The sequence below is a fragment of the Haliaeetus albicilla genome, chromosome 4 (assembly GCF_947461875.1).
Source record: "Haliaeetus albicilla chromosome 4, bHalAlb1.1, whole genome shotgun sequence".
Classification (NCBI taxonomy): domain Eukaryota; kingdom Metazoa; phylum Chordata; class Aves; order Accipitriformes; family Accipitridae; genus Haliaeetus; species Haliaeetus albicilla.
Genome location: NC_091486.1, coordinates 8,421,335 through 8,438,889, shown reverse-complemented (window position 1 = coordinate 8,438,889; position 17,555 = coordinate 8,421,335). Strand labels below are relative to the sequence as shown.

General features: G+C 37.5%; 1 protein-coding gene across 2 annotated transcripts in view; it reads right to left on the bottom strand.

Annotated features, from left to right (window-relative positions):
- Window positions 1–17,555, bottom strand: part of TMEM163 (transmembrane protein 163) — a 105,664-nt gene that overhangs the window by 35,825 nt on the left and 52,284 nt on the right. For both annotated transcript variants that reach the window (XM_069780840.1, XM_069780838.1), the window contains 2 exons: window positions 6,495–6,538; window positions 5,262–5,353 (listed from right to left, as the gene is read on the bottom strand). In XM_069780840.1, coding sequence (XP_069636941.1) covers window positions 5,262–5,353; window positions 6,495–6,538 — 136 coding nt within the window. The remainder of the gene's footprint in view (window positions 1–5,261; window positions 5,354–6,494; window positions 6,539–17,555) is intronic.

The following is a 17,555-nucleotide window of genomic DNA, read 5'->3' as shown; positions in this document are numbered from 1 at the left end:
TTATGTATTATGTCATGGCAACACAGAGTGCCACAAGTTCATTAAAAATTATTTGCCCTTGATACAATTTAATTTTCTTATTACAGTAATAAAGGAAAGAATAGCTGGAGTCTGACATACGCAATCAAAAAAAAAAAACCTGCACCCAAAAAAACCCACTTAACATTGAAAGAAATGTGAGCTTTCTGCTCTTGGCATAATCCAGAGTGCTCATTATGAGTAAGGTTTCCTATTTACTCTGGCACTGGGTTAAGAAAGATGTTGACAGATTGGTTCTTGGGAAACACAGAATTTAACTTGGTACCATCAACAAAATAATATATAATAAACACCAGCTGCAACTGTCAAGAATCACTATGTTAAATATGCTGTACAGAGTTAGTTTTTGCAATACTGAACATACAAGCTCAAACAAAATCCAGTAGCCAAAAAAATCCTAGGAGCTATGGATCCTACTGGCATAAGCAAATACTCAATGCTGCACTGCAATGTACAGAAATGCAAGATTGTAGCTCTGTAATGTAACAATAGGGATATTGCTTTATAGCCTAAGTAGCAGCACTACTCCATTTGACCTGAGCAGGCTGCCAACTCACTCTATTAACTTACCATGAGCAAAGTCCTTTTTTCCTGAGCAGACAGAATCAAACAAGAGTTGTTTCCTTTGCTGACAGTTTTGAGATCTTTCCAACCAACTAGACATAAAAAGCTCCATCTTTTACAGCTTTTTCACAAGGCTGTGTGCCTGAAGTTTGTTATTCTGTTTTCTCCATCTTTCCTTTTTTAGTGGTATTTCTCACTTTCTCCTCACACACAGTTCCAGCACTCCAATCCAAGTCCTTCATTCCTAAATTTAACAGATCAAAGAGCTGCCCTTTGGCTGTATAGCTAGTCACTTGTTCAACCTCTCATGAGACGTTTTTCCAGGTCCCTAATGCTTCAGTCTTCTATTAAGAAATTACTCCTACGGCTACTTACTGGGTTTATTTATGCACATGAAAAACTACTGCTACCACATCAATTTCAATAAATTTCTTCCTTCAACAGAATTTATATTTGCTTCAGCAGCTCAATAAGCTGTTACGTTGCTACAGATTTACTAAGGGCAGAATATTCAAGAATACTTGTACACTGGTTATGGAGAGCAGGAAGGGGGACCATTCGGATTTCTTTGTGCATCTTGAATGGCTCAGTGATCATTCAATGTTCAAATCACAAAACAGAAGATTGGATTCAGACCTTTAACCTGACGACCTGCTCCAATAAACCCTGCTTTGAGCAAGGGGGTTGGACTGATGACTGCCCGAAGTGCCTGCCAACACCAGTCGTTCTATGGCATAGCACTGCATAAAACTCTTACCATGATGTAATAAGCTGTACCTGGCCCAAAGTGCACAGGTAGTGGGTCTACTATAGTTTTACAGTCTCTGGTTTATCAGCTACATCAGAGTATATTCCATCTTAGTTTCTCCTCTTACAAAGAAAAATAGAGAATTGCAAAAATTTTATTTTGGTCATAAATTTTCATCTTTTGTTGAGATTCAGAATTATTTCTCAAGTTATTTCAGCACTCTTCTCTTTCCTGGATTTCGTGATCATTGATTTGTTGATGATTTGTTCAGCACCTCTAAGTTTCCTGCATGTTCACTTGCAACCCAGCAGATCATACTGAGCAAATCAAGAACTCATGAACTACTCTGACTCTCCTCCCAGATAACTGTACTCCTTCCCACCTCTTGCATTGCCTCAAGACCTACAATTCTTTCAACCACTCTTCTAAAAACCACAAAAATGTAGTAGCCTGGTTTTACCCTCTTCTATTTGACTGCCAAAACAGAAAGATGGTGAAGTGCAAAACCGTCCAAAAAAGTACCAGTAACAAACACATCAAATATTCATCCCACTCCTACATACTCTTTCATTAATGAGCCAGCTAGGCAGAATCAAGCAGTGTCTCATATGGCCTACAATCTTACAGTGGTTTATACCTGATCTCGGTGAATATTCATTATATTTTCAAAGCCATTTGGTATATTTAAAAATAAAGCATAAAAATTTCATCACAATTTAAGACATACCTTGAACATATCCAGCTATATCTTTTTCACAATGACTTAAGAAAAATTCTCATCAATAAAAGACTTGAAAAGCCCGCCAGCTTTAGCTTCTCAGGTCATCAATATCAAAGACTTTTCAAGAAGGGCAAATTGCAGAGTTAAGTTAAAATATATTTTGCAGTTACTACATGTGAACCACCATAAGAATCAACAAAGATGTACATTGAATAACTTTGGTCACATATACACTGAAAAAGCACCTTCTCATCTTGCCCCAGAAAATTAGAGAAATCAAACGATCTAGTAAAAATGAAACCCATTAAACTGAGTTAAACTCAGCAGGACAAATTTTCATTATAGTTTCAGCACTACAATTTCCCTGAAGTCAAATGGAAATGCATTGGTTCAGCTTAGCAGAACTTGGCACAGCAAGCAGTTTTGTAGTGTTCATTTTGAATACCAGCCCATGAAATGTTGCAACTCTAACTTCCATATGGCTACATCTTAAGTAAGATTACGCAGTTCTCTTACATCTTAGCATTTTATTCTAAGTATTTAATTCATAGCACATCATGAGTCAGGCCGTATTCTCTGTGTCTTTTTCTGGGGTTTTGTTTTTCATTCTATCTTTACGTTCTCTCTCAACGACATCCAACAGTTAGGACTGGATCTAACGTTGCCCTTCCACGAAAGGTTTTCCACTGATTTCAACAGATTTTGGATCAACCTCTTGCTGTCAAGTTTATGAAACAGGAAATTTTATAAATTTGCAATACATAATTAATTGGCAATTCCACTTGGCTTTTGTCAAGGAGCTCACGTTATTTTCAGATATGTTAGGATACACAGACAAATGTAATATTTAAATCCATAAAAGACAGGGCTATGAATAAAGAACTACCCTGAAGTCACTCTGGCACACCTAACTCTGGTAAACAATAGTAATGCTTTTGCAGAAACCCAGATTTTTGCACAGGCTCCTCTGCTAAGGTAAAATATGGCTAGGCACACAGGAACAGGAATAACGCACAGCCTGACCTAAGCACCTAGATGAATTTGCACCAAACTCTCCAGGAGTCTGAGAGCAGACTTCCCCACTGAGGCACTGGCACACAGAAAACTAGGACTGTGAAAGACCACATGTAGTTATAGGCACATATGATACAAAGATTATTTACAAGGTACGCAAGCAGCCAGGAGGAGTCATGAAACATTTTCCCAGTGCAGAGGAAAAATAATTGCATGCAATCTTTCAAGCAAGAGACTGATTAAACACAACAGGAAATTAGAAATGTGCCTCCCTCAAAAATATGACACATTAAGAATTGCCTTAAGAGACACAACCATCTCTTCACTTGTCAGTACTATGATGATTCTCCTGTCAATTCTAGAAATGGAGGGATAACCAGACTGCCTCTACAGTGATTCATATTCCCAGCATATGGTAACATTCTTTCACTCAGTACTAATCTCATCATGTAACCTTAGCTGTCTTCAACTACAGGGCATGGCAAGTAATTCATTGACTCAATTTAGCCTTATGAAAAGCAGAGGGATTATATGAAAGCAAATTAAAAATGAGCATAAAAAGCAGGAAGATATGTTTGCTACTTGGCTTGTTCACTTTACGGGCTTAGCCATAGGGATATGTTGATTCTTCTTTTGTATTGGGATTTATTTTCTCTATAAAAGTACTTTACAAGGTTCACTTGAAAAAGCTCAACAGAAGGAGATTTCAAAAATATGTTAATTGAATGTTGACAGGAATCTCTGTAGACGCCCACAAAAGCAAGATACTCAGGAAATGTCTGTTAAGATCTCCAAATTTGTGCAGGAAGACTAATTTTAATCACATATTTCTGGATTTATTTTTATGAATCAATGCCACATCAATCTTCTATGGCCTTTTATTCCAAACTGTTATGTATGGAGCCCTGCCAGAAAGGAACTCAGTGCTGGTGAGCTGTTGCATGAGCCTGAGTTAATACTGCTTACTGTTTTCTTAGATTTTAGGAAAGGACTACAAAGACAAGTTACAGTCTCCTGTGGGGGGCTTTCTTTTTTTTTTTTTAACTTCATCCTACCAGTTATGTAAAAGCTCAGTTTCATCAGGCTTCCCTTCTTGTAGAAAGGACTTCACTAGAGGTGTTTCAGAACAAAAACTACCTTATAACCCTTTATTGTAAAATTATAGTCCATTCCAGGGCATAGTTGAACTATCTTCAAACAAGCCAGATGGGAGCGATACTGCTAGCAATGGCAGCACAGAACAAAACCAAAGCAGATAAATGTACTGCAATTCTCCACCTAGATGTACCCAAAATTTGAGCAGGAGATTAAAGTCTTCTTTATATACTAGCTGGAACAATTCTTGAGCCAATCTCCACCTGATCTTCTCAGCTACCACATGCATTGCCAATAGAAATGCTGCACAATGCACAGTGAAGCAGAATATTATTTCCACTGTGATCAATACTGCACTGCAAATTAAAGAACTTTTTTCCATAGGATCTATATAGCAAACATTAAACATACTTACTTTGCAAGCATATACTTTTTTCCATAAAGATGACATGCAAGTATTGATATACTCTTACCAAAGTGCAATAGTTCTGTAATAAAAAGGGTGTGTGGGTCTCTCTCTCTTTGCACACCAGTTATAATAAACTGTATCACCCTACTACATGTCACTAATGCAGGCTCAATCTTATCAGATGTTCTGTAATCTCAACTTCTAATAACATCACTAGCAGTTGAAGTGATTTACATTCAAAGAGAAGGGGTTCATATTCCAATCTTGTTAAGGGAAGCACAAATATAATACAAGCATCAATTTTAAAAACATACTCTAGTAAGAATAATAGAGTAAGATGCAAAATAAAAGATTTACAAATCCATTACAGATTGCAAACACAGTTCATTTGATACAGATGCTGCAAGGGAAAAAAAAAAAAAAAATCACGAAGCCCTAACAATTACTATCTTGGCTAAAATGAAACTGAAAATCACAATCACAGGGAGGTTTGCCTAAGTAAAAGCTGCATGTTTGGGACCAAACAGTATGAGTAAGTTGGCAGAAGGAAAGAATACTTGCTGACACGACAAAATGTTTTTTGTCAAAGCTCTGGAATCTGTAGCATCACAGCTTGACAGCAAAAGCTCTATAGGCCTCTACTAAAGCCAAAAGTAATTAAGTGTACTTACATGTACTCCCTGTGTGCAGAATGCACAGCAGCTGCGTTGCTGTAACGCCACAAAACTATTGCTGATGACAAAACATCCAGGGTAGCATCAAACTGAAAGAGATACAGAGTCAATTGTTTTGTGGGCCATTAAATGTGCCCTGTACTAACAGTAATGCATTTACTATCCTGCTGCACAGGCACAAAGCAGCTTCAAATAAATCATTTTAATGAAAGCAGGATTTACTTTTATTAAATTGATCTTCACATTTTTGCCATGTATTATCGCACAATGATACACTTCAGAGCTCAGGAAGTCACTTCAAGGGATTAAAAACTTTTTATCTGTAATCCATCACCTGCAGAGAAGTTAAGAAAAAAAAAAACCACCACCACAATCTGCCACTGTGGCACTAATACAATTCTTATGCAAAGACTCTTAAAAAAAAAAAAAAGTTTGAAAATGCCTGTCAAGCATTCCTTTTTCCTGCAAAGTCACTATTTTCTGCAGTAGAAGGTTTTGTCTCAAACCAAGCAAATAGTAACTTTTTTTCAAAATCCCATTGTATCCGGAGTCATATTATTCTGTATCATCAGCAAAATTGCTGTGTTTGTATTTCCAGTTAATGAAGACGTGATGTCATGTAACAACAAAAACCAGGCTTGTCCCACTGTAAGAACTTTCATCCTTAAGTTAAACTTTCTACGGAGTCAATCTAACCTTCAAGTTTGAAAGCAAAAGACAAATTATATGAAATGAGTCATTTTGCTTGTCATTAGGAATTTTTTGCTCTGCCACTAATTAGGAAAGTCATGGCAACTACTAGAGAGGAAAGCTGTCATCCCAAAGTCAATAGGAGTTTCACCATAGATTTCAATAGGAAAAAGGTCACGCAAAGTTCAGAAGGGTACTTCAGAATTTGGCTCAAGTTCAACAACAGAACTGATTAAGCTGAGAGATATTGCAGAAGAAAACCATATATATCTGGTGGATAATATCTATCAATGATGAGATAAGTATTGATATTAACTCCAATATAAGACTTAGCAGTCAAACTGAAAAAGTATAATGAAAGTATCTTTAGGATTTGGAAAGTCCTTTCCAAGGTATGACTTCAACAGCACTTTTTCTAATCCATCATTGACTTTGCACACCTTGCCATTAACTTACAGTAAGAAAAAATACAGTATTTCACATTCAGAAAAAGCCTGTGAAAAAAAGTGGTAGGGAATATTGAAATATATCTCTACTTACAGCAAATCCAAATGATGATGCACTGTATCTCATTACGGAGACAGCTAAAGGAAAGAAAATATTATTTAGAATCACTTTAAATCTTTTTTGTATCCTTTCTTCTCTTGTCTGAGAGCTACAAAACTAGTTTCAACACACGGGCTTAGTTTCAACCAGTTCCCACTAAAACAACCTGACCAACACTTAAAAAAAGGTCTACAAGAAAGGCCTTGTGCTGCAGAAAATGGTTAGGTCACTCAAGAGACGCTTTTCTTTCTTCAAAACTGTAACATGGCAGACCTTGGCATAGCATTCAGAAACAGTCTGTTTATGAAACATGTTGCATTTCAAATGCAGTTTTGAGTAAAAATATGTTGCAACCACAATTTCAAACTCAGAAAACTTTATATGTCTCAAAGTGGTCCTTGCTCCAGCGAGGCACAAAAGTCCACCTGAAGTGGCTGACAGCACACTATGCAGGACCATCCAGACTTATTCACTGCCATCTTTTTGACAGAAAGCCTAAGGGTAATTCACACAGCCCCAAGAAATGCTTCAAATTCCATCAGATCAGTGATTTCCAATGGAAAAAGCATTAGCAGGCACAATTTTGACTGCATACTGCCTCTAAAAAATAACAGAGACTTTAAAAATGGGCTAACATCTAGAAAAAAACCTGTAATTTTTATAATTTTACTCCATGCATCCTAATTCTATCACCTCACAGTTCCCAATTCTAAGAGGTACTGTGCAAGGAAAAATACCTTTCAAGTAGCCCAGAGGAATACCAGGGAAGAAGCAGGCAGCAACAGAAGAGGCCATCACCTGGAGATGGGAATTCATCAAAGCACAGCTCTGACAGGCTAACAGCAACACTAAAACTATGTCAAGCTCTCGAGCACTGAGCAGCTCTAGGCTTCTTGCTATGTTTTGTAGCCTGTCGAGTGAGAACAGGACTAACCGAACCTGTGCTCCCTGAACAAAATGCACAGCACTCTAGTTCCAATATTAAGAGGGCTTGGAATAAAGCTTAAAAGAATTAATTTTACTACTCTTATGAATAGGTATCAGCTAACTTGCTAAGAAAAAAATTTTTTTTGTAAAAATAAAAATACATGCACTAAAAAAAAAAAAAGGACTCATCAACAACTTTGTCAATCTTAGGCTGACAAACACAGTATCTAATTTTCAGTATTCATTAGAACAGTTTGGCAGAACAGAGCTGCTATGGTTTGACTGTTCTTTTCAGTAACAGCAAGCTGGAGTTCTGTGGCACTTATCTGGATAAACAGAAATTAAAATCTTGGAAAAAATAATCCTTTTCTTATTGATCTAAGACCTAGCTGTGGCCACGAGCATGCCGGATATCACATATATTTGGACTTTATAACTACAGTTGGCCAAAACAGAAAGAAAAGTCATCAAGTTCATTTCCAGATTCCCATTTTCTCAAAGTTGAAGAGTATTGAAACAGTACAGATTTACATGTGCCTTTCATTGTTAAATCATGATTTCCCACACTTCATCTCCTAGGTGAAAAAAGAGGCTATATTTCTTGGTCAGACTTGCCAGGCAAGCGCTACACTTGACAAGCTGACACTAGCTTGCAGTGATCCAGGTGCAAATTTGAACACTTCACTGCATAATAATATATTACCTCTCAAATTTTCATTGTGTGACTCCTTAGCAGCATACGGTTTCAAAAACTGCAGAAGTTGCATCAAAAAAACCCACATGGGCATTCACAGGTACACACAAGCTTGCAAATGTTCCCGTCATTACTGCTTTCATATGATACAGTTCAAAGCCACACTTTCACTCCTATTTCTATTTCTAGCCTGCCTCTGTAGTGGAATTAGCTCCTCAGTTTTTACTAAAATGCCAGCTTTTTCCCCCAATCTAATCCAGACTTAAAACAAATTAAGTCTATGGTTCCCTTTAAAATGAATATATAAATTCTACAGGTGATGAAGTGCATAGAGATAGCCACACCTTTAGAATGCTTTATGGGACATATTTGGTGTATTTAAAGCCTAAGGTCTTCAGCAAGAGAACTGTATTTTTATGTATTCTACCACAATGAATATCCACAACACTACCACACAATCCGTTTGGCCTGAACTATCTAAAACAGTAATGAAAAACAAGTATTAACTAAGAGTGCCACAAGTCTGCCTAAACCTTTTTGCTAGCTAGTGAATATGACTGGAGGAAAGATTTTCCAAGGACTAGTACCTTAAGATACTAACTTGTAGTGGTAAAAGGCCATAATAAAAGTAGTAATGACCTTTTAATCACTGGAAAGATATATTTTTATATTATTTATTTACGTATGGGTTTTCTAATGGGAAAAACCCGTTTGTCATCCTTTCAGAGTCAAATAAGAACATTAAAGCACCTTCAGCCCTGACTTAAGCACATTAATACTTCTAGCTGACAAGTACAGTCATAAAGATCACCAGTAAGTCAGCCCAGCTTAAATGGGATGTTTGTCTATAAGTCTAGGCTCTATGGCAGAGAAAGCAACTGTAGTATTGGCTTACAGGGTATCAACCAATACAGGTTGCCACAGACTGAACACATACTCTGAAGACAACGACTGGCTCCCATTCTAGGCACCGAAGCTGAAAGGACTTTTAGGGAAGTACTTCTCAGCACCCAAGAACTTGAGACCCATGGGCAAAGGAATAACCACGGTCCTTCTGCTTCCAGTATCACTGCTGCTCTCCAGGAGCAATGTACGGCACTGCAGGAATGGATCATAGAGCTTTTGCTGAAGCCTCACCTTCCTTCTTCTCAATACACATTTTCAGTTATTCCCAGATGAACCTCTGATGTAAAAAAAACCCAAAGATTCCTAATCTCCATATTGAATCAGTACAATGGTGGGAAACAAGCAATGAGGAAAGAACAGATCGGGCAGCTTAAAAATCCTGTGGAGCCACCTTATACATTCAGCAGCTACGCTGCCGTGACAGTGGGAGCCTGCTTTTAGCTATTTTATTGGCTAAATTAGACAGCATTTTATTACCTCCACAATAAAGCAGATAATCTTAATGCATTTTCCTGACATTTGTAAACGGAACTTGCAAGCAGTTAGAAACTAAAAATAGAGCCAGCACAGTAAGCCACATCTACCGCTGCCTCCACCTGCACTGCGACAACAATTTGTGAAGTCTGCCCACCTATAGGTCAGATTTTCCTGTAATTCCTTCAACCCTTTGAAACTGATTCCAAATAAAGAAAAATACCCCCCTTCCCACACATTCTACCCTCAGCAAGATAAAGGGTTTATTCATTTCCATGTGCCTCAGAAAAGTCATATGACTAGGGCTCTAACCCTACAAAATCATCCCAATTTAACCCTTCAGCCATCTAGTCTCCCACCAGTTTTTGCCAGGTTTAATCCATCTAAAATGTGTTCCTGGAGAGCAAGGACCCCACAGTGACCCTGGGCCTCTCATTTCCTTCTTTGCATTGGGAGAGGACCCTCATACCTTTTTCCACAAATGTAGGAGACAAGAAATAGTACAAGAAATTAACTCTGCCTCCAGTTCTCCCAAACAGAAATCTTTGGGATGAGTCTGGCTACAAATGAGAGGTGGTACACACAAACGGCTCCTCCATCTCTCATAAAAATCTCCTCTTGCCTACTCAGAGAGGGGAAAACTACTTTTAGGAAGCTCCTCTTGATGGGACAATCACTGCATCATGTTTGCTTTGAAATCAATCTTTTTGAAAGACACACCTGGATGCCAGCACATGAAATATCATGGCTTCAAAGCACATGATCTGCACTTAGCAGAAATCAGGCAGGCAATCTGAATAGCACTGAAAGTGTTGAGTTTATTTCTATATATATTACCATGCATATCTTGCAGGTTGTACAGAGTCACAAGCAAGAAGAACTGGAAGTTGTGCTGAATCAGAATTGAAGCCGAAATAGTGTCTGCTCTCATTGCCCAGTGTTGGTAAAACATCAAAAACTAGTGTTACAATAAATATTTCTAAATAAATCCATTCTAAGCAGAGAAAACCAAATGAGTAATTCTTTCTAAAAATCCCTCACAACAACTGAAGGCAAAGAACAGACATGATTCTGATACCATTAATACTTGTAAAAAAATGCTACTGACCAGACCAACAGGTAAACATACATTTCCCCAGGCACCTTCTCCCCTCCCTGAAATTCTAGTAGAGCAAAATTTAAGGATTTTTATGCACATGCCCAAGATTTCTGCAGTCAGCACAGTAGCTACAAATGGCTGCTAAACATCCAATCTCTCAGACATAAGTCTGCCAGACATCTAATCTACATGGGCAGATCCAGTGCTATCCATCAGTGTCATCTTCCTACACCCATATTTCCACCCCAAAGTCATTGGCAAAACTGTACCAACCCTATCTATACAAAATCTTCAGCTCATTTTCCCCAGCTTACAATTGCATCAACATGGTAAAGACCCTTATTTCTGGGCAATACCATTATACTGTTATGTATGTATCTACCAAGTGGAAGCATAAGTTTAATGTATATTAAACCTGGATCTTGTTCTCATTAGAATTTATGACCAATTTCTAAAGAGGTCCCTAAGAGGGTTCATTTTTCCATGTGACTGAAAGGTGTCGTAGTGACTTTGTGCAGAACAAACTGCAGCAGAATACTAGGGAGACTTCTGTCCTTGTGAAAGGCTCAGCTGTGGGATATGACTCAGTGAATGCGGCTCTAAAGGAGCCAGACAGGTCCTCAGCTCTGCCACTGCCTGGGGCATGACTGTTAGGCCAAGAAACTACTCTTCTCAAGCTTTTTGTTTTTCCAGTTTCTGGTTTTTCGTACAGATTCTACACGCTTCAGAGCAGCAACTGTATCTTCCACAGTCTGTCTCTACTATCCCCTGGACTACAGGCAAGGCTGGAACTTTTTGCTTCTAAATGTGTACAAAGGCAACAGTGCTAAGGAACTTAGGATTTACTACTCCTTTCCTTCAAAAAGAAAGTGCAATCCCACCACAACTATTAATCAGCTTTACCTTTTCCTCCATTTTTTTAAGGGACTAAGATCCTTGACATAAATGAGTGCCTCTATCTACTATTTAGTAACAATTTACTTTATTTCTTCCATAACAAAAAAATCCTCAAGGTATCCTAAAAATCTTTGCAGATTCAGTCTGGTAACAAATTCTGCTATTGGTAGTGGAAAAGCTTTCCAAGAATATCTTTCTTTCCTCGCCTATTACTCAGTTAATATTTGCTTGTTTGTTTGTTTTCATCTATTGCAATGGTCAAATCTTTAGCATCTGCGAACTTTTGTAACTTCATTTACTTCAGTGAACTACAACAGTGTATATCAGTTGAAGATTTTCCTCATTTCTTATTACAGAAACAGTAGTATTTCAGGGATTTGTACAAAAGTTTTCCTTTGCGTTTAATCCAAACAATTCTTTCCAGTTTGCTGACATGTTAGCAAAAAAAAAAAAAAAAAAAAAAAAAAATTACTATTATTACCATCATCTCTGACTTCAGGATTTTCTATCTTAAATCATTCATTTTTCAATGTTTCAATTTCAGAATTTTTAAAAAACTTGGGGTTTGTGGTTCTTGCAAAGAATTAAATGTCAATTCTCCCTTAATTTCCTTTGTTTACATGTTTTCTGATTGTATTTGTCTTGTGGTTGCATGAGTGCCTCAAGGTGAAAGATCAGAAATCTTCCATTTCAGGGGTTAAATATTCACAGTATTGGCTTTCACACAGGCAGCACAGATGCAGTTTTCCCACACTGATCATTCACTATACCATGGTGCTCACCAATAGTAGCAATCTCAAAGAACAGCAAAGCAGTCCAGTCCTAAAGCTTACTCAGTCTCCTGATTCACTTCTGTTTAATTTGCTTTCATCTTCCCATTTACTACCAAAAGAGCACCCATGCCTCCACTAGCATTTCCCACAAATGAACAGAAGAGACTGGGCAACCAAGCAGGACTGCACAATCCTGAACTATGAAACAATCCTACTACAAAAATCAAGGTATAACTTATCGAATGATGAAAAAATTATCCATGTGGAGAAAAGAGTGAAACAGCTTTTTCTACAATACACAGTAGGCAGCCCCCAAAAGCATACCAGTATAAAAAAAACCAAGCAAACACTGAATGATAGACACACATACCCACCAAAGGTAAACCCATTCTGGATTTCAGAAAAAAATAATGTCTGGGCTCTCTTTTAACAGCTGTTGAAATATCTTCTATATACAACAAGCCTTCACTGCCACCCTTCAGTGAGTATAACACTAAAAAACGGTCAGCCAGCTATACGAAAGTAGTCAATTTTCTATGTCACTCTTTCCAGCATAGCTAGAGACGAACACAAGAAACCATTTGTTTAGGAAAAGCTTTTTGTAAAACCAGAAATCAGGGAACTCCAATAAGGCAGAGTTAACAGCAATTTCCAGGGTTGCTCAAAAAGTCCATGCAGGGGTAATATTACAGTATGTGCAAGCACTGTGCAGAGCCGTGCACTGCAGTGCTGGTTCTGGGAGAAAGCAGGACCCCTCCTGTCCAGCATCCCACTGCTTCACACACTCCCGTGCTTCCTTTCTCGGGTGCCAACCTTCTGTTTTCAAACAAGATCATCTCAAAAAAGAATGCAAATAAATCAGAGAAGAGGAGGAGTGGTATTTTTGGTTAGTTTGGTCTTTCCAGGGGGCAGGAACCAAAAGAGGGCCCATATGTTATAGCTCCAGTTGAGCTTTATCTGGATACTAAGTGCATACGTTTGCATTTAAGAACAGGAATAATAAAACTTGAAGGTCTAAAAGAAACATACTAGTTTTCCTTCCAGGTACATGGTGCAAAGTCCTGCTATTGAATATACAGGTGCATAGTTTAATCTGTTATATTTCAAATGGAGTCACTTGAACCACCCAAAATAACTCAGTTCAATGACATTAAAACACATTGCCTTTTAATGAAACTATGTATTATTAATGTTACAACTCCAAATATAACAACTGAAATGGTCTAAAATGTTGCAAGTGAACATAACTGCACATTTGCCAGGGAAGCTTTCACAGCTCATACCTACAATCCACAGGCTTTGTAATTTCAAGCCTGAAACTAGCTTCCAAAACCAAAGAAAGCAGTTTCGCCCTGGACAGGGACAACGAGTGGTACCTTGGCTACAAAAGCCACAAACAACCAGCAATGCTGACTGATATCACACACAGTCAACAGCTGTTTCTAAAGCCCTGTGGCCAAGAGTTGTAACTCCATCCAAATGAAAGTTTTGTAGATTTAATGACCTAGGAGACTCTCTAAAGGCAAAATTTCTCCCTGGAAGGTTTCATACACCTTTTGTGTTTTAGTGACTGAAGGCAAAGCTAGCAGAGAAGTATTCAGGTTCTAAACAGCATAAAGAATTTATTCTTGGGAGTTTGGCCAGTTGCTTTAAAGCAGGTTTTACCTAAGTTAACAGAAGAAGCCAGAAGACTGAGGTGAAGGTTTGTAAATGCTTGTCTGACTTAAATGGGTTTCTGGAAGCTTCATAGAGATCCAGAGAACTCGTATTTTATACACATATCCCCAAACCTGTAACAGCTTGGAGATAGCCTAAACATTTTTACCAGCCATTGAAGGTTTTGAAGAGCTGAAATATGGCCATTATTCTCAGGTTCTGGTAAGTTCCTGTCCTGTGGTCACACTAGAAAGATTGAGAGATCCTTTTAAAAAGATAATTAAAGAATGATATCGTACACAAGCTACAGCTCAGATATATTAACATAGAACTTACATGCAAGGAGTCATGCTAACTGCAGCACAACCAACAATAAATATATGAATATCATTGGTTGTGGTACGTATTGTGCTAGGTATTGGTGTCTATATGAAAAAATCATTGTTAATTAGCTTTTATTTGGAACATAAGCACATTTAAAAGAACATAACCAGTAAGAACTGCATCCCCCACTCTGGATAAAGTTATTTGTCTCCATTACTGAAAAGAAGCCTAGTGGTTTAATTTTAAAAAGATGCTTAACTTGAAGTTTGCCAAATTTAGACTAAATGAAATATATCAGAAAAGCCCAAATGCCAGACCTCCAGATTCAGCACCTCCCCCCCCACCCCCATTTTTTATGCTACTATTTCAAACTTCACTTGATTGTGAATTGCATTTTCAATGGTTGTGGTATAGCAGGCATCAAGAGCATCAAAACAAATCATCAATGCTGCTGTTAAAAAAACCAAGCAAAGTCCATTTTGAAAGTACTTCTGAGAAACATAAATAATTGTCCAACATTGTAAAACCTATTTCTCAGCAAGCTACAAAGATTCAAACCACAGGCCTTACGGTGCACACAAACAGTATTTCATCGGTTGATACTTCAGGTTCAAAATCCACACACCAGCAGACAAACATAACACAGCTTTAAATACCTGGAATCATACTACAGCATAACCTCTACTCCATGTAAGTTGGTTGACATGGAGGATTTAGATCAAGAGAGGATTTAGTTAGCTTTGCCACATGTCATATTTCTTTCTACACGTATTCCACCAACTAGCCCATACCTTAAATATAGTTCTTAAATAAGATAAGGGGGAAAAAAAAGAAAAAAAAAAAAACCCTATCTGTGGTTTAAGTGCACTCAAGGTGGATTCTTCATGGTGTTCTTTAAACTTAGAGGAAAGAAACACATTTCAGCCATTGTAAGCATTTAAAACCAGTCCACAAAAGCACTGGCTCAATTCTCACTTTTCCACATTAACTGTAAGAACCCTTTCTTAGTATCTGCTATTCACAATACAACACAGATGAATTTTCTAGTTCTAAAGAAATACAGACCTGCCAGATAATAATATTTTCACTGGAGTTGCATATGAACTTCAAAATACAAACTTTTGACCAAAGGTCTTTTTTTCCTAGAATTTCAGTAAAATTTTAAGCAGCTCAATGGATGCAGCAATGAATTACAAAATTTTGTATTTACCATAGAAAGTTTTCCAAATAAATTAGAATCTATTTTATTTTATTTGATGGATTTTAACTTTTTCATTCAGCATGTGTGTGGAGAGTTATATCTTTTGAGGTCATTATAGACATATAACTACATTTACAACTACCTCAAAAAATAAGTCAAACCAAACAATTTCAGTAGTCTCTCTATTTCACAGATAAGGAAACAGAAGTGGATCAGGGATCTTAGGAGATATTTGAAGATTAGGGATCCAGAATAAGTTTAATAGCCAAACAACTGGACTCTGAAGAGAGAGTATAATTGTTTGAAAAGGCAGCTAGGTCTGGGTAGTTGGCACAGTCTCACACATCATACTGTCTTAATAAGTAACTTTTGACAAAACCCTTAAACACTCGCTTTTTTAGGATTCCTATATATAAAATGGGATGAAAGTACTTCCACACTTCAGGATGTTATACACAGAGAAAATCATTTCACCATATGGAAGCATCTAGTAATTCTGCAAAGAGTGACAGCAGGCACCATGAATATCTTATCCATTTGAATAAGCTGTTTGGTATTATGATCTGCCTTTTATGATATTTCACATTCTCAAAGCACTGCCTTAACTTTTAGAAATGCAAACTTTAACTATGGAAAATGATAACCCAATTAGAAATTATCTGCATGATCTTTATGGCATTCCCACAGCTTAACAGTTGTAAGATACTCTATTTTTATACTAGAAGTATTTCAATAGACTTCCTTTTATACAGAAATATAGCAGTACTTCAGAAGTGTATCAAGTGCTGAAAAAACATTCATACTGGAAATAATTTTGTATTGCCCTTTAACTTGCATTAGTATAATGTAATTTTAATTATTGAAACTGATGTGACTAGTCGTCCCCCATCAATGGGTTATTACAAACCCATTTTTGTCCTGCTGAAACCTCTAGAACACAAATGCAGTGAGACCCATGAATGCAAAGGTGACTATTTTAAGCATCCTTCATTTTAGACACCTTTGAAAGGTTCTGAATTTGGAACACAGAAAAATGAGTCCAAAATTGTCAGTTGGACACCCAATAATGAAGACACCCAAAATAATTATGAAAAAGAGCTATTAAAAAAATACATTCAAACTCAGGTAAATAAGAACATACAGACAGACTGATTTTTTTTTTTTAAACAATTTCTAGCATAACGATTTATCTATGTTCTATTTTTTTGCAAAAAATCACACAAATGCAACAGGAAATCTGTCAGAAGGAATGAAGGTAAAATAAGATATTTGCTTGCCACTTTCCGTGGTATTTTCATCTGGTTCCTCCCTCAACTAACAGGTGGTTAAGTCCTGCAATGCTGTTCTTGAGGAGAATAAACAGAATTCGAATAAATTCTCTGCAAATACACATTTGTGATTTAGAAATCTAAGACTGCTACCCCAGCTGGAGCCCATCTGTGACTGATCCTGGTTCAACAGATCCTGGAACAAGGAACGGCCGCTCTAACCTGGAAGCCAGAGGGCACAGATCACGATCCCACGCAGACCTGCCCCACACAGTGGTACAGCAGGCTGCTTCTCTGGAACCGACTGTTCTTCTCTGTACATGGATGGGTGCCTGCCCCAGCACCTCCTACACCAGCCAATGACTAATGGCACAAGTGAGTCCCTCTATCGTCATTGGGAACAACACAAGAGAGGAGCGTAATAATGCAAAGATTAACACGTTTTCCTTATCATAATGAATAAAATTAAAAAAAGAAAAAAGGAGGCTTATATTAATTTCTCTATGCTTGGCTTTCCTGAACACACAAAAAATGGAACATGGTACATGAAGACAAGACCAGAAGAAATTCACACTCGTGACATTTAGTCTCATATTAAATGTTTATTCTCTAAGCATTTTAATGACCTTAGAAATATGAAAACCAGGGAAGATTTGAACTGAAAAGCTTTGGTCATTGAAAAATAATTAGTCACCTTCACAGACTTCTTCATCATCCCTATCAATTTCAGAGACAAGACACATATCACAGTACCCCTCCGTTTTAATTAGATGGCTAGTGAGCTGCTCCAGAACCAAAACAAACTGCCAAATACAATTAAGCAGGCTGCCAGAATA